The 18,322-nt window shown below is 31.9% G+C and overlaps 3 protein-coding genes across 3 annotated transcripts in view; all 3 read right to left on the bottom strand.

Annotated features, from left to right (window-relative positions):
* Nucleotides 1-2,038, bottom strand: part of LOC116004751 — a 6,527-nt gene extending 4,489 nt beyond the window's left edge. The window contains exons 1-2 of the mRNA XM_031244913.1: nt 1,487-2,038; nt 122-307 (exon numbers count right to left, since the gene is read on the bottom strand). Of these exons, the coding sequence (XP_031100773.1) occupies nt 122-307; nt 1,487-1,714 (414 nt within the window). The 5' untranslated portion in view covers nt 1,715-2,038. The remainder of the gene's footprint in view (nt 1-121; nt 308-1,486) is intronic.
* A 6,004-nt stretch (nt 2,039-8,042) lies between these two features.
* LOC116003756 (40S ribosomal protein S26-3-like) lies at nt 8,043-10,104 on the bottom strand. Its single transcript, XM_031243674.1, has 5 exons — nt 9,959-10,104; nt 9,795-9,887; nt 9,042-9,126; nt 8,825-8,958; nt 8,043-8,323 (listed from the first exon to the last, which is right to left on the bottom strand). The coding sequence occupies exons 1-5, from the start codon at nt 9,959-9,961 to the stop codon at nt 8,258-8,260; spliced, it is 381 nt and encodes a 126-aa protein (XP_031099534.1). The 5' UTR covers nt 9,962-10,104; the 3' UTR covers nt 8,043-8,257.
* A 3,735-nt stretch (nt 10,105-13,839) lies between these two features.
* On the bottom strand, nt 13,840-15,481 carry LOC116003819 (expansin-A4-like). Its single transcript, XM_031243756.1, has 3 exons — nt 15,283-15,481; nt 14,471-14,783; nt 13,840-14,378 (listed from the first exon to the last, which is right to left on the bottom strand). Exons 1-3 carry the CDS (start codon nt 15,434-15,436, stop codon nt 14,075-14,077), a joined length of 771 nt encoding a protein of 256 aa, XP_031099616.1. The 5' UTR covers nt 15,437-15,481; the 3' UTR covers nt 13,840-14,074.
* Between the last annotated feature and the right edge of the window lie 2,841 nt (nt 15,482-18,322).

Below are 18,322 nucleotides of genomic sequence, written 5' to 3' on the forward strand. Positions count from 1 at the left end.
TTTTTTTTTTTTTTTTTTTTTTTGGTATTTCTTGAATAAAAAAATTATATGGCTTTAGATTTTAGAACCCCACTCAACTTATAAAATAAGATAAACTATCAAGTATCAGATGAAAGACAACCTCGGCATCAATGAATTGAGTATCCTTGACTTCATATTCAACATTTTCTTTCTTCTCTTCTTCCCGTAGAAGAGCAAGGACATCATGCACCAAAAATTCTTCAGTATTAGGAGCAGTAAGAGCAGTCAAATCTATATCTCCATCAGGAAGATAAGTCTTAAGAGGCACTGATCCATATGGGAAAACCTATAAAATTAGCAAATATATTAAATGAAACTTATCTATTAAATCAAATAGGATTTTGATGTTTTATAAGTATTAATAAATAAATAAAGTTAATAAACCAAAATATTGGTATTACTGCCTCAACACAAGACTGTAATCAAGTAAAAAAATTATTGTGTGCCGAAGTTCTAGCACCCAATCAATCCTCTAAAAGCAAACATCAGCTGATAACAGTTGGATAATAAATTTCATCAAGTTTTTAGACAGACAAAAAAAAAATGGAGCTGATATACTGCATCCTATAGCATCACTATTCCCATTCAGAATATCATGGATAATATTTTTTGAAAACTATCATGGATAATATATATATATATATATATATATATATATATATAACAACTCACATATACGAGATGCTAAAATAGGGCAAAAGCTATACTGCTAATTAGTTTGTGCAGGAATGAACATATTGGTTCACATAAGAGTGCATGTAAAATATCAAAGGTAGTCATTCATGTTCAATGTAATTTCAATAATATTTTTGTCACAGTTGCATATCAGCATATGTATGTGATCAAATAGTTTCTTGGTCCATCAATGGCACTTCTGGATTAAAAGGAACTTAAAGAGGGACACCATTTGCTGCTCAAACTGCGGCAACAATTGCTATCCGTATAGTAGTGGATCAAGGTATGCAAAGAGCAGAAGTCATGACTAAATGGACAACAAAACCTAGACTTAACAGAGCATTGGAAATGAAATTGATACACCAAAAGCAGTTTCAAGCAGTTGAAATTGAATACTTAAATCGTTAAAACAGGCCAATCTTGCACAAAGCCTCTCCATAACAGTCACCTTATGCTTCAAATGGGCAACAAAATCTAGACTTAACATAGCATTGGAAATGAAATTGATACACTCATACACTAAAAACAGTTTTCAAGGGGTTGAAAATTGAAATTGAATACTAAAATCATTAGAACACCGCCAATCTTGCATAAAACTCCATAACAGTCACCTTATGCTTCAAATGCAAAACGAAATCTAGACTTAAAAGAGCAGTCAAAAAAATGAAATTTTACACACTAACACTGCTCACTCCATCCACAAACACAACATACACGCAGAATCACACAGGCAACACAAAAGCAAGGCATGCAAAGAGCAAAAAGGAGATGGAAAAGCATCGAATTATACCTCACAGGCAAGAGAATCTCTGATCAGCTTCTGGATATACTCCATGACGTCCTTCCTCTTCTCCTCGGAATCCATGGTTGGGTGGATACAATTCACCAACTCTTGGATCATTTCCTCGGCCGAAGCCCAGCATTCCTCAGCAATGGCAGACGGATCAGGATGAGTGATCCCCAAACGGTCCTCCATTCCCGCCCCTCTGGGCCCACCACCACCACCGCAATACCCCATAATAACAGAACCCCCAAAACCCCAAACGCGGAAACTCACACACCTAGGGTTTTCACTTCTCAGACCACAACACACGCAAAATCCTAGAGATAAACCATACAGCGGGAGAGGGGTTTTATACACAAAATCATGAAATTGGAAAGGAAAGTAAAACTGATCAACAAATATCTCAAATGACGATGTCTGTGTATATACATACACAGCTCAGAATCCTCAGATATCTGTGATCAGCTTGTATGAATGAATGAATGTCAGAGAAGAAACGAGAAGAGAAAATTCACAGATAAGAGACAACTCAAAATTGTCTCCCCTCTCAACTCCCCCCCACCCTACCTGCAACACCCCACCACCCCTCCTTATCAGTTCTTCTTCTTCTTCAGAATTTAGGGGGAAAAACAAAAGAAAAAATACAAATAAACCTGCATATCCGTCAGACCTCTTGCTATTTATGCATTGAATTTCAGACTTTTCAGTTTGGATAATTTCTCTCTCTTCGTGACTGCGCATATACATACAGGGGGCGGTGATTTCGGTTATTAAAAAAATCAGAACAAAATCTAAAAACAGTAATCTAAACTTAAAAATCATAGGAAAAAGTGTCAAATAGGCCACTGAACTTATTGCTTTTGTGCAATTGGGTCATTGAACTTAAAAAGTGTGCAATTCAACCATCAAACAAGCAAAATTTGTGCAATTGGATCATTTTTACAAAAATTTTTAATTCAATTTGAGTTAAAAACATTTCAATATTGACTCCCAACTAGTATTGTAGAAGAAAATGTCACTTTTAATACATATATGTTAGTAATATAATTGAATTTTACCAGAAAATTTTTGTAAAAATGGTCCAATTGCACAAATTTTGATTGTTTGATGGCTGAATTGCACACTTTTTAAGTTCAATGGCCCAATTGCACAAAAGCGATAAGTTCAGTGACCTATTTGACACTTTTTCCAAAAATCATATTACCAAGATAAAATAATATTCGTTTTTAATTAAAACGGTAATGAAATTACATAGTCGTGTTTTTAAAAAAATTCAACTAAATACTAGCTATTATTTTGATTTTCGTTTTTGGTGTGTAAACAGATGAACCAAACATACCTTTAATTTTAATTTTGGCGTGTCAATTACTGTTTTTTTTTTTTTTTAGTTTGAATATGATATCTGATTATTAAAATTTTGACACTTTATGTATATTCCTAAATATTAAGAATGACAATTTTTGGAAGGAATACCCAAATTAGTCGGTATGTTAAAAGATTACAAGTTTGACCATCGGCCCTAGCAAAAGCGTTACATTGTTTGTTGTTTTTTTGTTTTTTTTTTGAGCTTATCAATTAGGATTCATTTTTTTAGCTTAGCGGAATTACCTAAACAAAAGTTAGTAATTTATATGATATTATTTTTCGTAAAATAGCTAGGTTAAAGTAATTAATGCTTGTGGATTCTTATTTCCAAAATAGTATTGAATTATTTTTTTTTATTACTGGCACGATGTATTGTGATATTTCTAGTTAATGAATTTAATCTTTTTATGTCAAAAAATCTTAATTTTAGATATTCATCTTTTGAATATGATAATACTCCCATCATCTCATATTTTCTATTTGATTCCATTCCATTTTAAGAGAGGACATTATACGATAATTCAACCGAGAGAACGTTAATAAAATGATCATCCAAAAATAAAAATCATGCTTTATCTATTCAGTCATCTCTTTTGAGTACCGGGGCAATGATTTAGATTTGTCATTGTGCTCAAGTGCTCCATTAATTTGATGAAAAGATGCAATGTGATTAGGCTAAAATACTAAAAGTTGACTCGCAACTTAATTTAAGATTTTGACTTCAAAATTGAGTTTTAGCTCAACCAATATAAACGCAAAAAAGTCCAAAGATAATTTGATTAAATCAAAAAGGTCAATAGACAATTATTAAGAGTCAAACTATGAATCTTGTAGTTAAGTCAATTAGTCCCGGTCAGTATTAATCCAATTTAAGCTTTTATAAACATGATAACAAACGAATTGAATCATTCATTTGGTATGACCAATTCATAAGCTTACGACTTGCGGCCTCGTGTACTGACCGTGATCTTGCCATTTTCTTTACGGCTTTCGTTGTAATAAAAATTGGAATTTTTTGGGCGGAATTTAAGGATCTATAATGCGAACCCACTGGAATTCGTTATACTTGCTTCTCATTGCTCAACTGAATTCACTTTTCCTCAAAATGTTTCCTTAAGTCAAGGCCTCAAAACTCCTTTTAATTTATATAAATGTTTCTTTTCAAATATACAATACAAAAAAGAATGCAAAAAGAACCAAACAAGTGTGCAAAGCAACTAACTTATGCAGAGATGCCAACAAAGTTTGTTTGGAAACAATCAACAATGGAATTTGTTCCAAGACAACAAGGATTCTCAATTGGTCGAGTTTTTTATGTTTCTCCTGGAAGTGGTGAGATATCTTTTGAATGTAATCCGAGGGCCTACGTGTTATAATGACTTAAGAACAATCAATGGGTTGTTGTATTACCGTGATGCATGTTATGCACTTGGGCTATTATATTGGAAAACGACAAAAAATATATTGATGAAATTGTTGAAGCAAGTCAGTGGGCAACTACAGGAGAGTTAAGAAATTTATTCACAACATTGTTATCCTCAAATTGTTTAAGCCGTCCAGAAGGGGTTTGGGACAAATGTTAGACATATATGTCCAATGATATTTTGTACAAACAACGTAACATATTGAACTTCCAAGGTATGTATTTATCTATTTTCTTTAATATTTTATTTAATGTCTAATATTATTAGTTCCAAGATGGTGATACTTTTCTAACATATATTGTTTAATATTTTTTAGATTTAGTCCTTAGTGTTGATGAAATAAAAAATCAAGCATTAGTTGAGATTGAGAAATTGTTGAAAAAATGTGGGAAGAGCCTACATGATTACCAACAAATGCCAATTCCAGATTTTGACTGTTTGATGCATGAATAGGTTGGTGTATGATGAGATGTGTTACGATAAAACAGAAATTAAAGAAAAGCACAAAAAGTTGGTATCAAATCTAACACCTGAGCAGCATGATGTCTACAACACAATAATGAATGATATAAATTCAAATCAAGGAGGAGTTTTTTTTTTTTTTTTGTCTACGGTTATGGAGGAACTAGAATGGCATTTGTTTGGAAAACTCTTTCGGCAGCATTGAGATCAAAGAGAGAAATAGTTCTTAATGTTGCTTCAAGTGGTATAGCTTCTCTATTATTACCCGGCGGAAGGAGTACGCATTCAAGGTTTACAATTCCCCTAAACCCAAATGAGGATTCAACATGTAATATCAAACAAGGTAGCCATCTTGCAGAACTCATTATTAAGTGCAAACTTATAATTTGGGATGAAGCACCAATGATGCATAAGCATTGCTTTGAAGCACTTGATAGAAGTATGCATGATGTAATGCATTTTTGCAATCCAAAAATTTTAGAGATGCCTTTCGGAGGGAAAACTATTGTATTTGACGAAGAGTTTCGGCAAATTTTGCCAGTTATCTCAAAAGGAAGTAGACATGATATTATTAATGCAACAATAAATGCATCTTACTTGTGGTCGTACTGTAAAGTGTTACGTCTAACAAAAAATATGCGACTTCAAAGCTCATCCTCAAATAGTGATTATGAAAAGCTAAATCAATTCTCAGAACAGATTGCGAACATAGGAGATGGAGAAATTCAGGGGCAAACAATTGGATGTGAAGACATTACTATTCCAGAAGAGAAATTGTTGAAATGTTCTAGAGATCCCATTGCAACTATTGTGGAAAGTACATATCCATGCTCCAATATTTTTTATGATCCAACATACTTGGAAAAGAGGACAATATTGCCTCCAACACTTGATGTGGTTGACTCTATCAATGAATATATAACTTCTTTAAACACATATGAAGGAAATACATATTTCAGCTTTGACAGTGCTTGAAAATCATATTCAAATATTGATCTATTAGTTGATGTGCACAAGCCTGAATTTTTGAATGGGATCAAGTGTTCTGGTGTGCTTAATCATGAACTCAGGCTGAAAGTAGGTATTCCGGTTATGCTCTTGAGAAATATTGACCACTCAGTTGGTTGTGTAATGGGACAAGGATGATTATTACTAAACTTGAAAATCATGTTTCAGAAGCAAAGGTATTATATTATCTGGAAGCAGTCATAAAATCTTGATTCCAAGAATGTCATTAAATCCTTCAGATTTGAGACTGCCTTTTAAATTTCAAAGAAGAAAATTCTCTCTAATCGTCTCTTATGCAATGACGATTAACAAGAGTCAAGGTCAATCATTTTCTCACGTAGGCTTCTTTTTTAAAAGACTAGTATTTAGACATGGACAATTATATGTTGCTGCTTCAAGAGTTACCAACCCAAATTGAAGATTTTGATTTGTGATAAGGAGAACACCCAAAGTAATTCCACAACAACCCAATGGGGTAGCTCAAGTGGCAAATAAGCTCTCTTTGTGGGGAAGAATTTCGGGGGCCTTCCGGAGCGAACTTGGGTGGACCTTTTACCAAAAAAAAAAAAAATTCCACAACAAACATTGTATATAAAGAGGTTTTTCAAAGTTTGTAAGATGTTATTATAATATTGCATCATAGTTTTATTCATACAATTCTATGATTTTCCATTTTGTAAATTTCTCCTTTAATTCATCATATCATAATTGTTGCCGTGTATCGCACGGGTAAAACACTAGTTCTAGTTTATTTTAGTAGTATAAGAGCATCCATAATAGTTAAATTTTTTTTTTTTAGTTTTTTAGAAGTTTTTGTAAGTATGATTAAGAAAGAGAATATTAGAAGAAAGATAAGAATAAAATAAAATGAAACTGATTTTATAAAACAAAAAAAAAATTATCAGAGGTCGAGGATGGAGAAACAATTCACATGGGCCCACATTTATGCAAAAATCAATTCATTTGCATGCGATTTGTTTTCCCTCTCTTTCATGGTGTCACTTTTATCCTCAAAAAATGTGAATAAACTACTGATAAGGGTGCTCTAAGAAATCTCAATCTCTCAATAGTGAGTTCTTTCATCATCCACTATCTCACTCAATCTCAAAAACTATTCTCCTCATTAGTTTAGGTTTTTTATCAATTTTTTGTGGACCCAATATTGTACCATTATATTTTAATTAATTATTTATTTATTTTTTTGACAATAATTATTTATTTATTTATTATCATTATAAAATTAATAATTACAATTATTATTTTTATTATATTTAAAGTACATATCAAAATTGAAATAAATTTATAATTATAAATGTTTAAATTTTCTTAAAAAAATATAATTTTACTACACGAAAAAATTTAATAACAAAATTCAACAAGAAAAACTTTTAAGAAATAGAAAATAAAAATAAGTTGGCCGTTGCAACGGCTAACTTTTTTTTTTTTTTTCTTAAAAGAAAATAGCAAAAAAAAAAAAGGAAAGAAAAAAAGATGCAGTTGGCCGTTGCCCGCCTTAAAACGAAAAAGTAATAATAAAACAAGTGGCGGTCACTCTCAAATCTCAATCGCCTAAGTGAGTAACACGCATCCGTTTGGTTGGCCAATGAAAAATAATAATAAAACAATTTGCGGCCACTCTTAAATCTCAATCGCCCAAGTGAGCACATGTATTGGCCAGTGAATAAAACGCGCCCACGCACTTACCCTCTTACTAGCCTTTTAAGAAAAAGAAACTTACAAAGTTTGTATTTCTGCAGGAGAACAATTTCACCCAAAAAAAAAAAAAAAACCATCACACATTAGGGAAAAATCAATTTGTGAGTTCTTTACTGTTCCAAACAGCATCAAAAGTGTGCTATTAGGCATGCTCTTAACTTACACACACACACAATTAACACCCAAAAGTACACCTATCTTGTGACCAACAAAGAACCAACATAAGTTTACCTATGACAGACCAACACAAATTACATATAACAAGCTAGCTTAAACCAAAAGGACTAATAAACAATTTAGTCAAACTTGTATAATTAGTTCAAATGATTCCAATTTTTTCTTATCATATATGTATTTGAAATGCATTGCTTCCTTTTGATATCAGAGAATAAAGAATAAAAATCCAAATAGATGGACATTGGGGGAAGAGAAAACTAATAAAAATTAGATAATTGAAGTAAACACACCCACTATTGATCCTCTGTTCTTCAAAGGCAATATTTAGCCCAAAGAAAAATCACAAAAGCCCCAATGAACAACCAAGTGCAACAATCACGTGCATTAACATACCCAATAGGGACTTCCCATCAGCAAAATTTGCACTATGGAATTAAGGTCTCAAAAATAATATTTCATAGAACACCAATCTCTTTGTTTTTCATACTAAATAGAACAATTTGATAATTAGTCTCAACTGAAACAGAACATAATGAAAAAAACTAGCAGCATCTATAACTCGCATAACATTAAAGGAATGCCAAAAAAGTCTCATAATAAGGCAAATCGATCAGTGAGCATGATTCTAAGTTCTGGGAGCAGTTGGAGCTCCAGCGGGCCTTGGAGCTTGACCGGGCTTTGGCTGATCATCCTGCAAGTACCAAAGGGAAAAATATATCAGGTGTCGGGCATTGATCTAATGGCAGAAATATACATCAGATTTAAGGAAATCATCTCCGGTAGGCACAAGCGCATTGAAGAGACATCAGATTCATAAAAGAAAACTGGACAACATATCCTACTTGCCCAATAAACTATTGAACTTCCTCAGGTAAACATTCCCAAGTAAAACGACAAACTGTATTGCTTAATGAAGTGAAACCGGAAAACAATCTATCTCAACAATGAAATTGAAGTGAAAGTCCTTACAAACTAGTGAACTACAACCATATATTAGTAACACAAGGATGACACACCAGCAGGGCATGTTGGTTCATAAACAAAGATAGTCAAGCAACTGATAAAACATGAATTCTCAAATCTCAGTAGAAATAAAAAGCAGTTAAAATCAGATAAATGAAGTACAGAGTACCAAACAAGGATATCTCAAATACTATACTCAAACACAAAATAAGAACAAACGTAAAAGTACCCTTGGGCGTCTGAAGCGTTGTGGAGCTTCACGAATCCTTCTATCGGTACGAGAGCGAACCCTGACAACCTTGGAATGAATTGCGCAGGAAACACAGTACTGCATCTTCAAGTAGAGCTTGGGAAGTGTGTAACCTGCGTGGACGGAAAAACAATTCTTAGTTCATATAATTATGAATATTCAAAACAATAAAATGGTCAACATATGAAGAACCGACTTTCAAAAGCACAAGCCTCTTGGACATCCCTAACTGCAGCTTGTTCAACAATGTTCCTAACAAGGAATCTCTTAATGGCCTTATCCTGAAAGACAAGTAAAGCACATAGCCATCAGCTGGAGAAGTAAAACAAATTCAAAACATTAAGATGTACCATAGAGTTCAGATTGCCTGAACTTTCTATCTAATACACCGAACAGAATTAATTGTTCAGTTAAAGCCTGCAGACAAGTCCTCGAGGATCAAGAATAAATTGGATTTCAACACAAACAATACAATCCAGGACCATACTCGCATCCCCAATTTACAAACAGGTTAAAATATTCAACAATAACTTAGACCCAATAACCTTGTTTTGTCATATTCATTCATACAGTACATAATGATTAAAAACAACACCCCTCATATCAATCTCTGGTCAAATATTAACCTAAAAATATGAAAATCCGATATATCTAAAAGCTATGAGACATACAAAATTACAGATCTCGCGCCGCATTACAATTCAGATACACATAGTCGTATTCCTTGGACGGGAAACACAAAAAGGAAACTACCACTACTAAGATCGGGCACAAAAGTTCAGTTCGATTGAACCTCGCTGCAAAACAATCTAAGATAGCATATGCATGAAACCAAAAAAAAAAAAAACAAAACAAAACAAAACAAAAAAAAAAAAAAAACAAACCCTACGGAGTATACTTCTATACACACAATCATATCAAAGGGAAGTCCGGATAGTGATTTACAGACCTTAGGGCAGCATTTACCGCAGTTGGAGCAGCGGATGAAGTTGACATGGCCACGGCCGTGCTTATTGCGGCCACCATTCCTTCGCTTGAAAGTCTGCAAATAGAAAAGTCAGATAACACGTTTTTCATGAGAGAGGAAAGAACATAAACAAGCTTTTCATTCACCATTTTTGGTGTGTAGACGAAGGCCGCTGGTACAGCTCGGAACTCCAATGGCTGGACTCTCTAGGGTTAGAGCTAGGGTTTCAGGAATAACGTTTTGAGGGTTTTATATTGATGCTTAACCCAATCGGCCCATTTAAGCTGGATCCATCAGCGGTTCGGGTATTATCTGACCTGGCCCAACTTTTTTTAAACCTTATTTTTCACTTTGCCCCTTGTAATTTGAGGTTATTCGATTTCTTTCCCTTCTAATTTGAGGCTATTTTATTTTGATGATCAAATAATAGTTTAATCGCTCTACCCCTTGTAATTAGAGGCTAGTGTCAACTTTAACCCTTGAAACTTTTTAATAATGTTGAATGTAGTGACCTTTAGGCTTATGATTCTTTTTTTTTTGGACCAACAATATCTATATATAGTAGACGAATAAATTCTAACACTCAACCTAGGCGACTCAAACTCTTTTTATTATAAATAAAAATTGCAAAAACATACACTAACATATTACATTAAAATCTTACATTTCAATTATGTAGTATTACAAAGTAGTATTAAATAACCTGTGCAATTCACGGATTAATTTTTTATATTATATATTTAAATAAAAAAATTGAAGGTGAAACTATAAATAATTATAATAATTGAGAGTGTACGTTTATTTGATTATAAGATCAATACAAAAGTATCAATAATATATGACTTATTTGATTGTATTTATTTAAAAAGTTGATATATAATATGATTTATATAACTTATGATAACTATTTTATGAGTTAAAAATTATTTTTCAATAACTTGTGAGAACCATTTTGTGGCTCCTATTTTTATTATTCACCCATATATATACACTATCCACCTTATTAGCAACCATACAGAATTTGTTTAATACAATATAAAGGATTTGACTTTGTAAAATATTTAATAGTATTTATAATGGTATATAATATTTTTATATATGAAAAGAAACATCCTAAAATCATTGATAAAACATAAAATACACATGTGATATATATATATATATAAAATTGATGATGAAATTATAAATATTTTTAATATTTGAAGGTGTACATTTATTTGAAATTATAAGATGTGTATATAAGTGATGAAATTGATTACTTAAAAGTTATATTAGGAAAAAGATCTAAACAAAAAATATAAGAAAGAGCATGGCTAATTGATACAATTTTAATTAACAGAAATAAATTATAATCAAATGAAAAGAATCTCTATGTTGAATACCAGTTGTTATACCGTGGACCATGGTCACAAAACGGCGTTGTTTCAATAAGTGGGAGAAACGGCTCCCGTCCGTAACTGATACTACAGTTTATCTCAAATGATACTACAATTGTGTTGAACTGATACTGCAGTTGTGTTGAAAGGGAACTGCAGTTGTGCGGAACGGAGGTCGTTTCATCCGTCTACTTTCATTAATCAAAACGACGTCGTTTTGATGCGCGGTCCACATTAAAATTTGCGGTTGAATACTATAGCAAGATTAAAGTGTTAAATACATGTTAGTAATATGGACGTAATATGTGTATGCTTATTTTTCTTTAATTACCAATCGTAATATATGCATGTTTAATTAACTTCCTATATAGAAAGAAAAACTTATCGTTAATTTCAATAAAAATGAGGACATTTTATTATAATTACTATATGGTAATAAGGAGTACATATTATTCTTAATTAATATTATGCTAATTATGATGTTCATGTAATATGAATAATTATGGTAATTAAGGAGTATATATTATTATTAATAAAATAATATGTATATGTTTAATTTCGTTTAATTATGGACGTAATATTTGTATTTTTAATTTCGTTTAATTATGAACATAATATGTATATGTTTATTTTCTTTAATTATGTCCATAATATGTGTACCATTAATTTTCTTAATTGATTATATAAAATCTATATTACATCAAGTATTAAAAAACAATTTAATAAAAGTATAATGTGTAAATTAATTTCTTAATTACCATAATTATTAAGATTTTGTTCAAAAGTAACCATTAACGTAATTTTATATGTGTAATAATCTAAGAAGTTGAATAATTTACATATAATTGTATAGATCTAATAATCTTTGAATTAGCGTAATACTATGTGAATTGGAATAATTATCATAATATTTTTATAATTTCCTATAATTATGGATGTAGTATGTGTATTATCAATTTTCTTAATTGATTAGATAAAAATTATATTACTGAAAGTATTAATTTCTTGATTGCCATACTTTTTAAAGATTTTATTCAAAATTAATTAAATGAAGTGCACGGGTAATTCATATTATTTGAAGAAAAAAAATAAAATCGTTATAAGAAGAAATAATCTATGTTTAATTACCATAATAAATTTAGATGTTAAATACGATTATTAATGACCACATATTATTTAGATGGTAAATAGTATATGGTAATTAACTATATAGATTAACATAATAAACATATATGGATCAATATTATAAAAAAAAAAAAAAAGTGACGAAAAAGGTAAAATACATTCGATAACTTTGCCCTTGTAATTTGAGGCCATTTTATTTTGATCAAATAATAGTTTAATAGTCACTCTACCACTTGTAATTTGAGACTAGTATCACTTAGCCCTTACAAACTTTTTGATAATGTTGAATGGAGTGACCTATAGGCTTATGGTTTTTTTTTTGGACAAACAATATCTATGTATGTATACCAACGAATTATAATTCTCAATCTTATATTTAAGCGACTCAGACTCCTTTCATTATAAATAAAAATTAAAAAACACTAAGATATTGCATTGAAAATTTGAAATATTACTATTCAAGTACAATCGTTATACCCTGCACCACGGTGCACATAGCAATGTGCACCACGTACGTAAACGACGTCGTTTCGATGTTAGTGGACGTGGACGCAAATGACTACAGGGAATTCATTATCTATAATACACATAATCATTATCTAGAATACACAGAACGTTTGCCTATAATACACATAATGTTTGCCCAGAATATTGACACAAAATACACAGATGTTAGTGGACGCGGATGCGAATGACTCCAGTGAATTCATTATCTATAATACACATAATCATTATCTAGAATACACAGAATGTTTGCCCAGAATACACAAAATATTGACACAAAATACACAGAATATTAAAATAAATACAGAGATCGACCGAAACGGGAAACGTGATTTCCAAAAAAACGGACGGTTAGTTTACAATGCTCAAAACGACGTCGTTTACGTACGTGGTGTACATTACTATGTGCACCGGGTGCACGGTATAATTTGCCATTCAAGTATGTAAAGTATAAGTGTCATCCCTGGTTATCTCATAAATGATTATTTTGTTTTCTTATATTACAATACTGATTAATTATTCCTTAAATCTAAGTATGTGTGATTAGTGAGTGTGTGATTACTAATCAATTAAGGGTAACTGTTGTTAGACCAACAAATAAATATGATATTTACAATATGATATAATTGAGATTTCTTTACAAATGATTCCAAAAGATGCATGTTCGCTATATATATGTTAATAATTATAAATTTTAATGTGCATAAACATTAAACTGTAAGTATATTACATATATTTCATTCACACTATAATATATTCATAATGGTCGCTATATATGGTCATAAAAATAAAATTTAATGTACATAATCATTACACTACATGTGCATAATGACTTTAGTGTGCAATAGAGAGTGTGAATGACCGTTAAGTTACTAACTACGCTTCTTTGAAACATTATTTCAGACCATGAGTCCACAATATAATAATTGTTGCATCAATAATATAGAAGTTTTAATAATTAATAATATTGTCAACATTACTCACATCCATACTCAATTACTCGAATTAAATTGAAGTTGCTATAAAATAAAGTAAGCATAGCTTTTGGAATTTATAATCATATCCTTAAAATTTGTATCCAAGGAAAAAGCCCATTGTCACATCATACGAAAACAAAACAACAAAAGCTTATACAAAACAAAATACAATGATCAAGCGGGTGCTAGTTAGCTACCTCAGCTTGAATATATTAACTTTGCGTTACAATTGCCACAAAACCATACGAGTCAAAAGACTCCGTAAAACTACTAATAAACATTAAAATTGAGCACCCTCAAAAGTTTGACCAAATTGCCAATTAGTTGGTGCCACATTATAACTCGTGAGAGTTCTTCCATCACCGGCCGTAACTCTAAAAGAAAGGCTTTGACCGTTAAAGTTGGAGTTGCTTTGCCAATTTTGACCCCAATTCCTCGACGTGGTTTGCCACCCAGTCTTTGACCCTTTGATCAAAACTTGATAGACATTTCCTGGACCTGCCACGTTGGTGACCAAGACCAAGTTGAAGAAAGCATGCCCATTGATTGTAAACCTTATGCCTCCTTTCCTCACACACGGCACCCTACAAGACAATAACACCTTTTGTTGAATTGGATACTCTGAAAACAAATGTTAATGATACTCAAATTTGGTACAAGATAATGTTACTCTTACCTTCTATAGACTACCGGGACAATTCCTGCACGGTACTTAGCGATGTGCAAGAACGCCGGCTGGGCCATGTCAAAATGTTGGAGGGGAGGATTGCACCATCCGCCGTCATTGTTGGGCAAAGCATAGTTCGGAGGGCAAAAGTTTGTGGCGGTTACGGTGATGGTTCCGGGGAGACACGACCTGGAGTCGCCGTCGCAACGCAGCTCGAAACACTCGCCGCAGCTCAGCCCATTGTTGAACAGCGCCGTGCTAAGTGCTGCGGTCTGCGTTCCGTATCCTTGACTATATAAATTCCCGTAGCCACACGCGCCACCTTTAATTTAGTCAAATAAACAAAAGGCACACTAATTAATTAAAAATTCATTGCCCAAAAACTCATCATTCCCACCCTCTGGCCTAATAGGTTAGTAGGCCAAGGTGTTAGAATCAAGTACTTAACACAACCAAGGCCAAAAGTTATAACTCATAACCAAGGCACATTTTATTTCTTTATAGACTGCCATTACATTTTTCATGTGCTGGATTTCGCCCTTCACAAGTCTCAACCCAACAATCTCCTGGCTTGGCCTTTTACTGGCCTCGCCCAACAAGGAGATAAATTAGGTGGAAAGATTAGTATCCGGTGTCCACGAGTAACACACCAAATTGGGTTAAACTCCCACACTGTGAGAGTCTATACTCAACCTTGTGTTTTTTTTACATCTTCTACTACTCGAGAATCAGATGAGCTGTCTATGTTGGCATTAATTAAAAATCCAATAATAAGAGTTACTAGGTAGAACTAGAGGATCAGAGGATAAGATGAAGCGTACCCATTGTGCCGGAAGCATCGCCGCCGCCGTAGAAGGTGGCGTGCGCGGATTGCCAGCCGCCGTAGTCAGCCACGGCAGTGCTTTGTAGTCGTAGCAAGAAGATAGCCAAAAGGGTAAGTTTTGCATAAGAAAATGCCATGGCTGCTGCTTCCATCTTTATAGAATTGCAGTGTATGTAACTTTAGAATTGAATGTTGCAATGAGCTTGAAGCCTTGAAGCATGGAATGTCTCTATATATATATATATATAGAATCAGGACCCACCCTCCCACCATTCTTTTCCTTTTATTTTATTATTATTATTTTTGGTACATATTCTTTTCCTTAAATACTATCTTTATTAATTAGTATTACTGATTATTTTTAATTTTCAATTTTTTTAAAAAGTGAATAAAGGCAAAACATGCATATATACTGTTGCGAGCTGAGGGAGACGCAATATTACAAGATGAAGGTGATTGCCGGCCAAAATGGCAATGAAGGTATTGTTTGTTTGCTTGCGAAATTTCCTTCTTTTAATAAATATTTTTAAAATATTATATAGCCATCATGCATGCATAGAAAGGACAATGAAACTAGACTAAGAAACAAGTGCAATATATATTGAGTCGGTCAATTATGGACATGTTAAATTGGTTTACCTCATTGTAATCTTTTTTTAGTTGTTACGATTACATGATCAATTTTGCTCAAATTGCACATTCAGATAGCGGCTACAAGTTTCTTTGAAAATCAAAGTGAAATAGATATTAACCCAATGAAATAAGTCAAGTACACTGACAAATGAGCTCTCTCTTTGTGGGGGAAAATTTTGAGATAACCCGGATACGTGACAATTCCCTTTGAGTCGGCTCTTGTGCCTCTAGAAGTGAGCGGGGATTAGTCGGGTGGATCTGGACCGTACGACGGACTAAGAAAGACCTAAAAAAAAAGTGAATAGATATTTATCGTGTTCATTAATTACATTGCAACAATTTCTTAATTCATTAAATACAATAATGCATTAATATAATGACTTTAGCTAACAGCGTAACTAACTCTTTATAAACAATTTAATTGGGTTAAATACTCCACAAGCAAATGCACCCTGTTCTTGATTGGCTAAGCTTGATGAGCCCCTATAAAAGTTGATTTCATTACTAAACACACACAAGAAGTTGAACGAAAATTGAATGTGAGTGATATATTTATATATAATTATAAGATAAAATGTAACTTTTAGATCTTCGATTGTAGGCACGATATAAATTTAATTCCATAGTAATTCTTTACGATATATTAAATCTTTGACTTCTTAGTAAAATGACAAATGTTGTCTTTGCATTTGTCTCTAGAATTTACAGAAAACAGTAGGTGTTGAAATATATACTCACTCAATATATTGAGTTAGTGAATTAATCTAGTTTGATAGGTATCTCTCTTTATCTTAAGTTGAAACTATCGATAATTATTTTAAAATAATAGGTGTTAAAATATACCAATTTGACATAGTTATTCGTTTTGAAAAAGTATCACATTGTATCTTTAAAATAGGGTAATTACCTAATTGTATCATTATGCTAAGGTTAGGCAGTTAGCATTTATGGCCTCACAATCCTACCTAGCAAGGGTAGATAAATAGTATAGAGGACCTATTAATAATGTCAAAGGATCGTCATTATACTTGAAAACATAACTTCACGATTGATTTAAGGATGTCTTTTTTATAATATTACTGGGATCTTTGATCTCTGTTCTAATAGGGATGGGAACAAATACTAAAATATCATAAATGGAGACATAATGCACCTATCTCCATAATCCCATTCCATGTACAATTTGGTAGTTTAAATTAAAATTTAAATATATAATTTCTTTTGCTTATATATTAAAAATTATATGAAACTAGCTACTAGTTTGATTATGTACAGTTTGTTTGGCTGTCTCTACAAATTCTTTACGAGATCAAACATAAGAAAAATATATATATATTAATTATCCAACAAAGACAGATAATGTGAATGTGGGATCGTAGAGATGAAGAAGGAGAATATTAACGATTATAAACAGCATCGTGATTGATATTCACTCATAAAAAGAAACTCTAGTACCCATCTTTTTCTCTCATTTGGTGCAATACTTGGGCTGTCACTTTATTGAGAGTTTACACTTTACACCAACGACATACATTATAATTAAATAAACATAAATAGATGTTATATCTTATATTATAATAACTAATCCATTCTTAATACCTTTACTATTAGTATAATTTCAAAATCTATCTTTGGCCTAATGAATTAAAATTAAGCTTTCAGTAACATGGTGAGATTCGATATCCTCCACAAATATTAGAGGTTTGAGTTTTAGGACAAGTTTCTTATTCACAGAAGTGTACAATTTGATATTGAATCTCGAAATTAAATTAACTCTATTTACTTACTCATCATGAGCTTAAGGACAAATTCATAAAATTTATGATATCTAAAAACATAATAAGTATGAATGAAGGTTATACCGTTCATTCATGTCCGTTTTTCCGGTACGTTTTATTTATATATTATGCTATAAAAGTTGTACTATACAATATTTTGGACAAATATACTCATACCATTATAATTTCCATTATCTTTTCCACTATTGTTACCATGCACATGCATCCACCATATATTTTTTTTTATATTTTTCAATAATAATAATTTATACACATTATATATTAGAGTTACGTTTTATGTTAGTTATTTTATAAAATATAAATATCAAATTTATTAAAATGTTTACATTATTATTATTATTATTATTATTTAAATATCTAAAATCTAAATAAATCTAAAATTTTAATATAAAGTACTAATCTTGAGCACTTATTTTTTGCGTATCACACAGAAAATACTAGTAGTACGATAAAGTAGAAAAATTTGGGTTATAAAAAAATCATTTAATAAAGTTGGGCTTAGGTAAGGAAAAAAACAGAAGTGCACATGCAATAGTTGTAATTGGCCTGTCAAGTAACAACCGCCAGGCATGCGTAACACTCCCCCGCACATGCATTTCTCGGCCG

The sequence above is a fragment of the Ipomoea triloba genome, chromosome 14 (assembly GCF_003576645.1).
Source record: "Ipomoea triloba cultivar NCNSP0323 chromosome 14, ASM357664v1".
NCBI lineage: Eukaryota > Viridiplantae > Streptophyta > Magnoliopsida > Solanales > Convolvulaceae > Ipomoea > Ipomoea triloba.

Bases quoted from the DNA above. Each gene is read 5' to 3' on its own strand.
- LOC116003756 (XM_031243674.1), bottom strand. The intron at 9,127-9,794 runs GTCTGTAAATCA...CTTGTCTTTCAG, and splicing joins GCGGTAAATGCTGCCCTAAG to GATAAGGCCATTAAGAGATT. The intron at 8,959-9,041 runs GTCGGTTCTTCA...CCGTCCACGCAG, and splicing joins AGAGGCTTGTGCTTTTGAAA to GTTACACACTTCCCAAGCTC.
- LOC116003819 (XM_031243756.1), bottom strand. From the start codon at position 15,436: ATGGAAGCAGCAGCCATGGCATTTTCTTATGCAAAACTTACCCTTTTG. The intron at 14,784-15,282 runs GTACGCTTCATC...ACTAAATTAAAG, and splicing joins CGATGCTTCCGGCACAATGG to GTGGCGCGTGTGGCTACGGG. The intron at 14,379-14,470 runs GTAAGAGTAACA...ATTGTCTTGTAG, and splicing joins GTCCCGGTAGTCTATAGAAG to GGTGCCGTGTGTGAGGAAAG.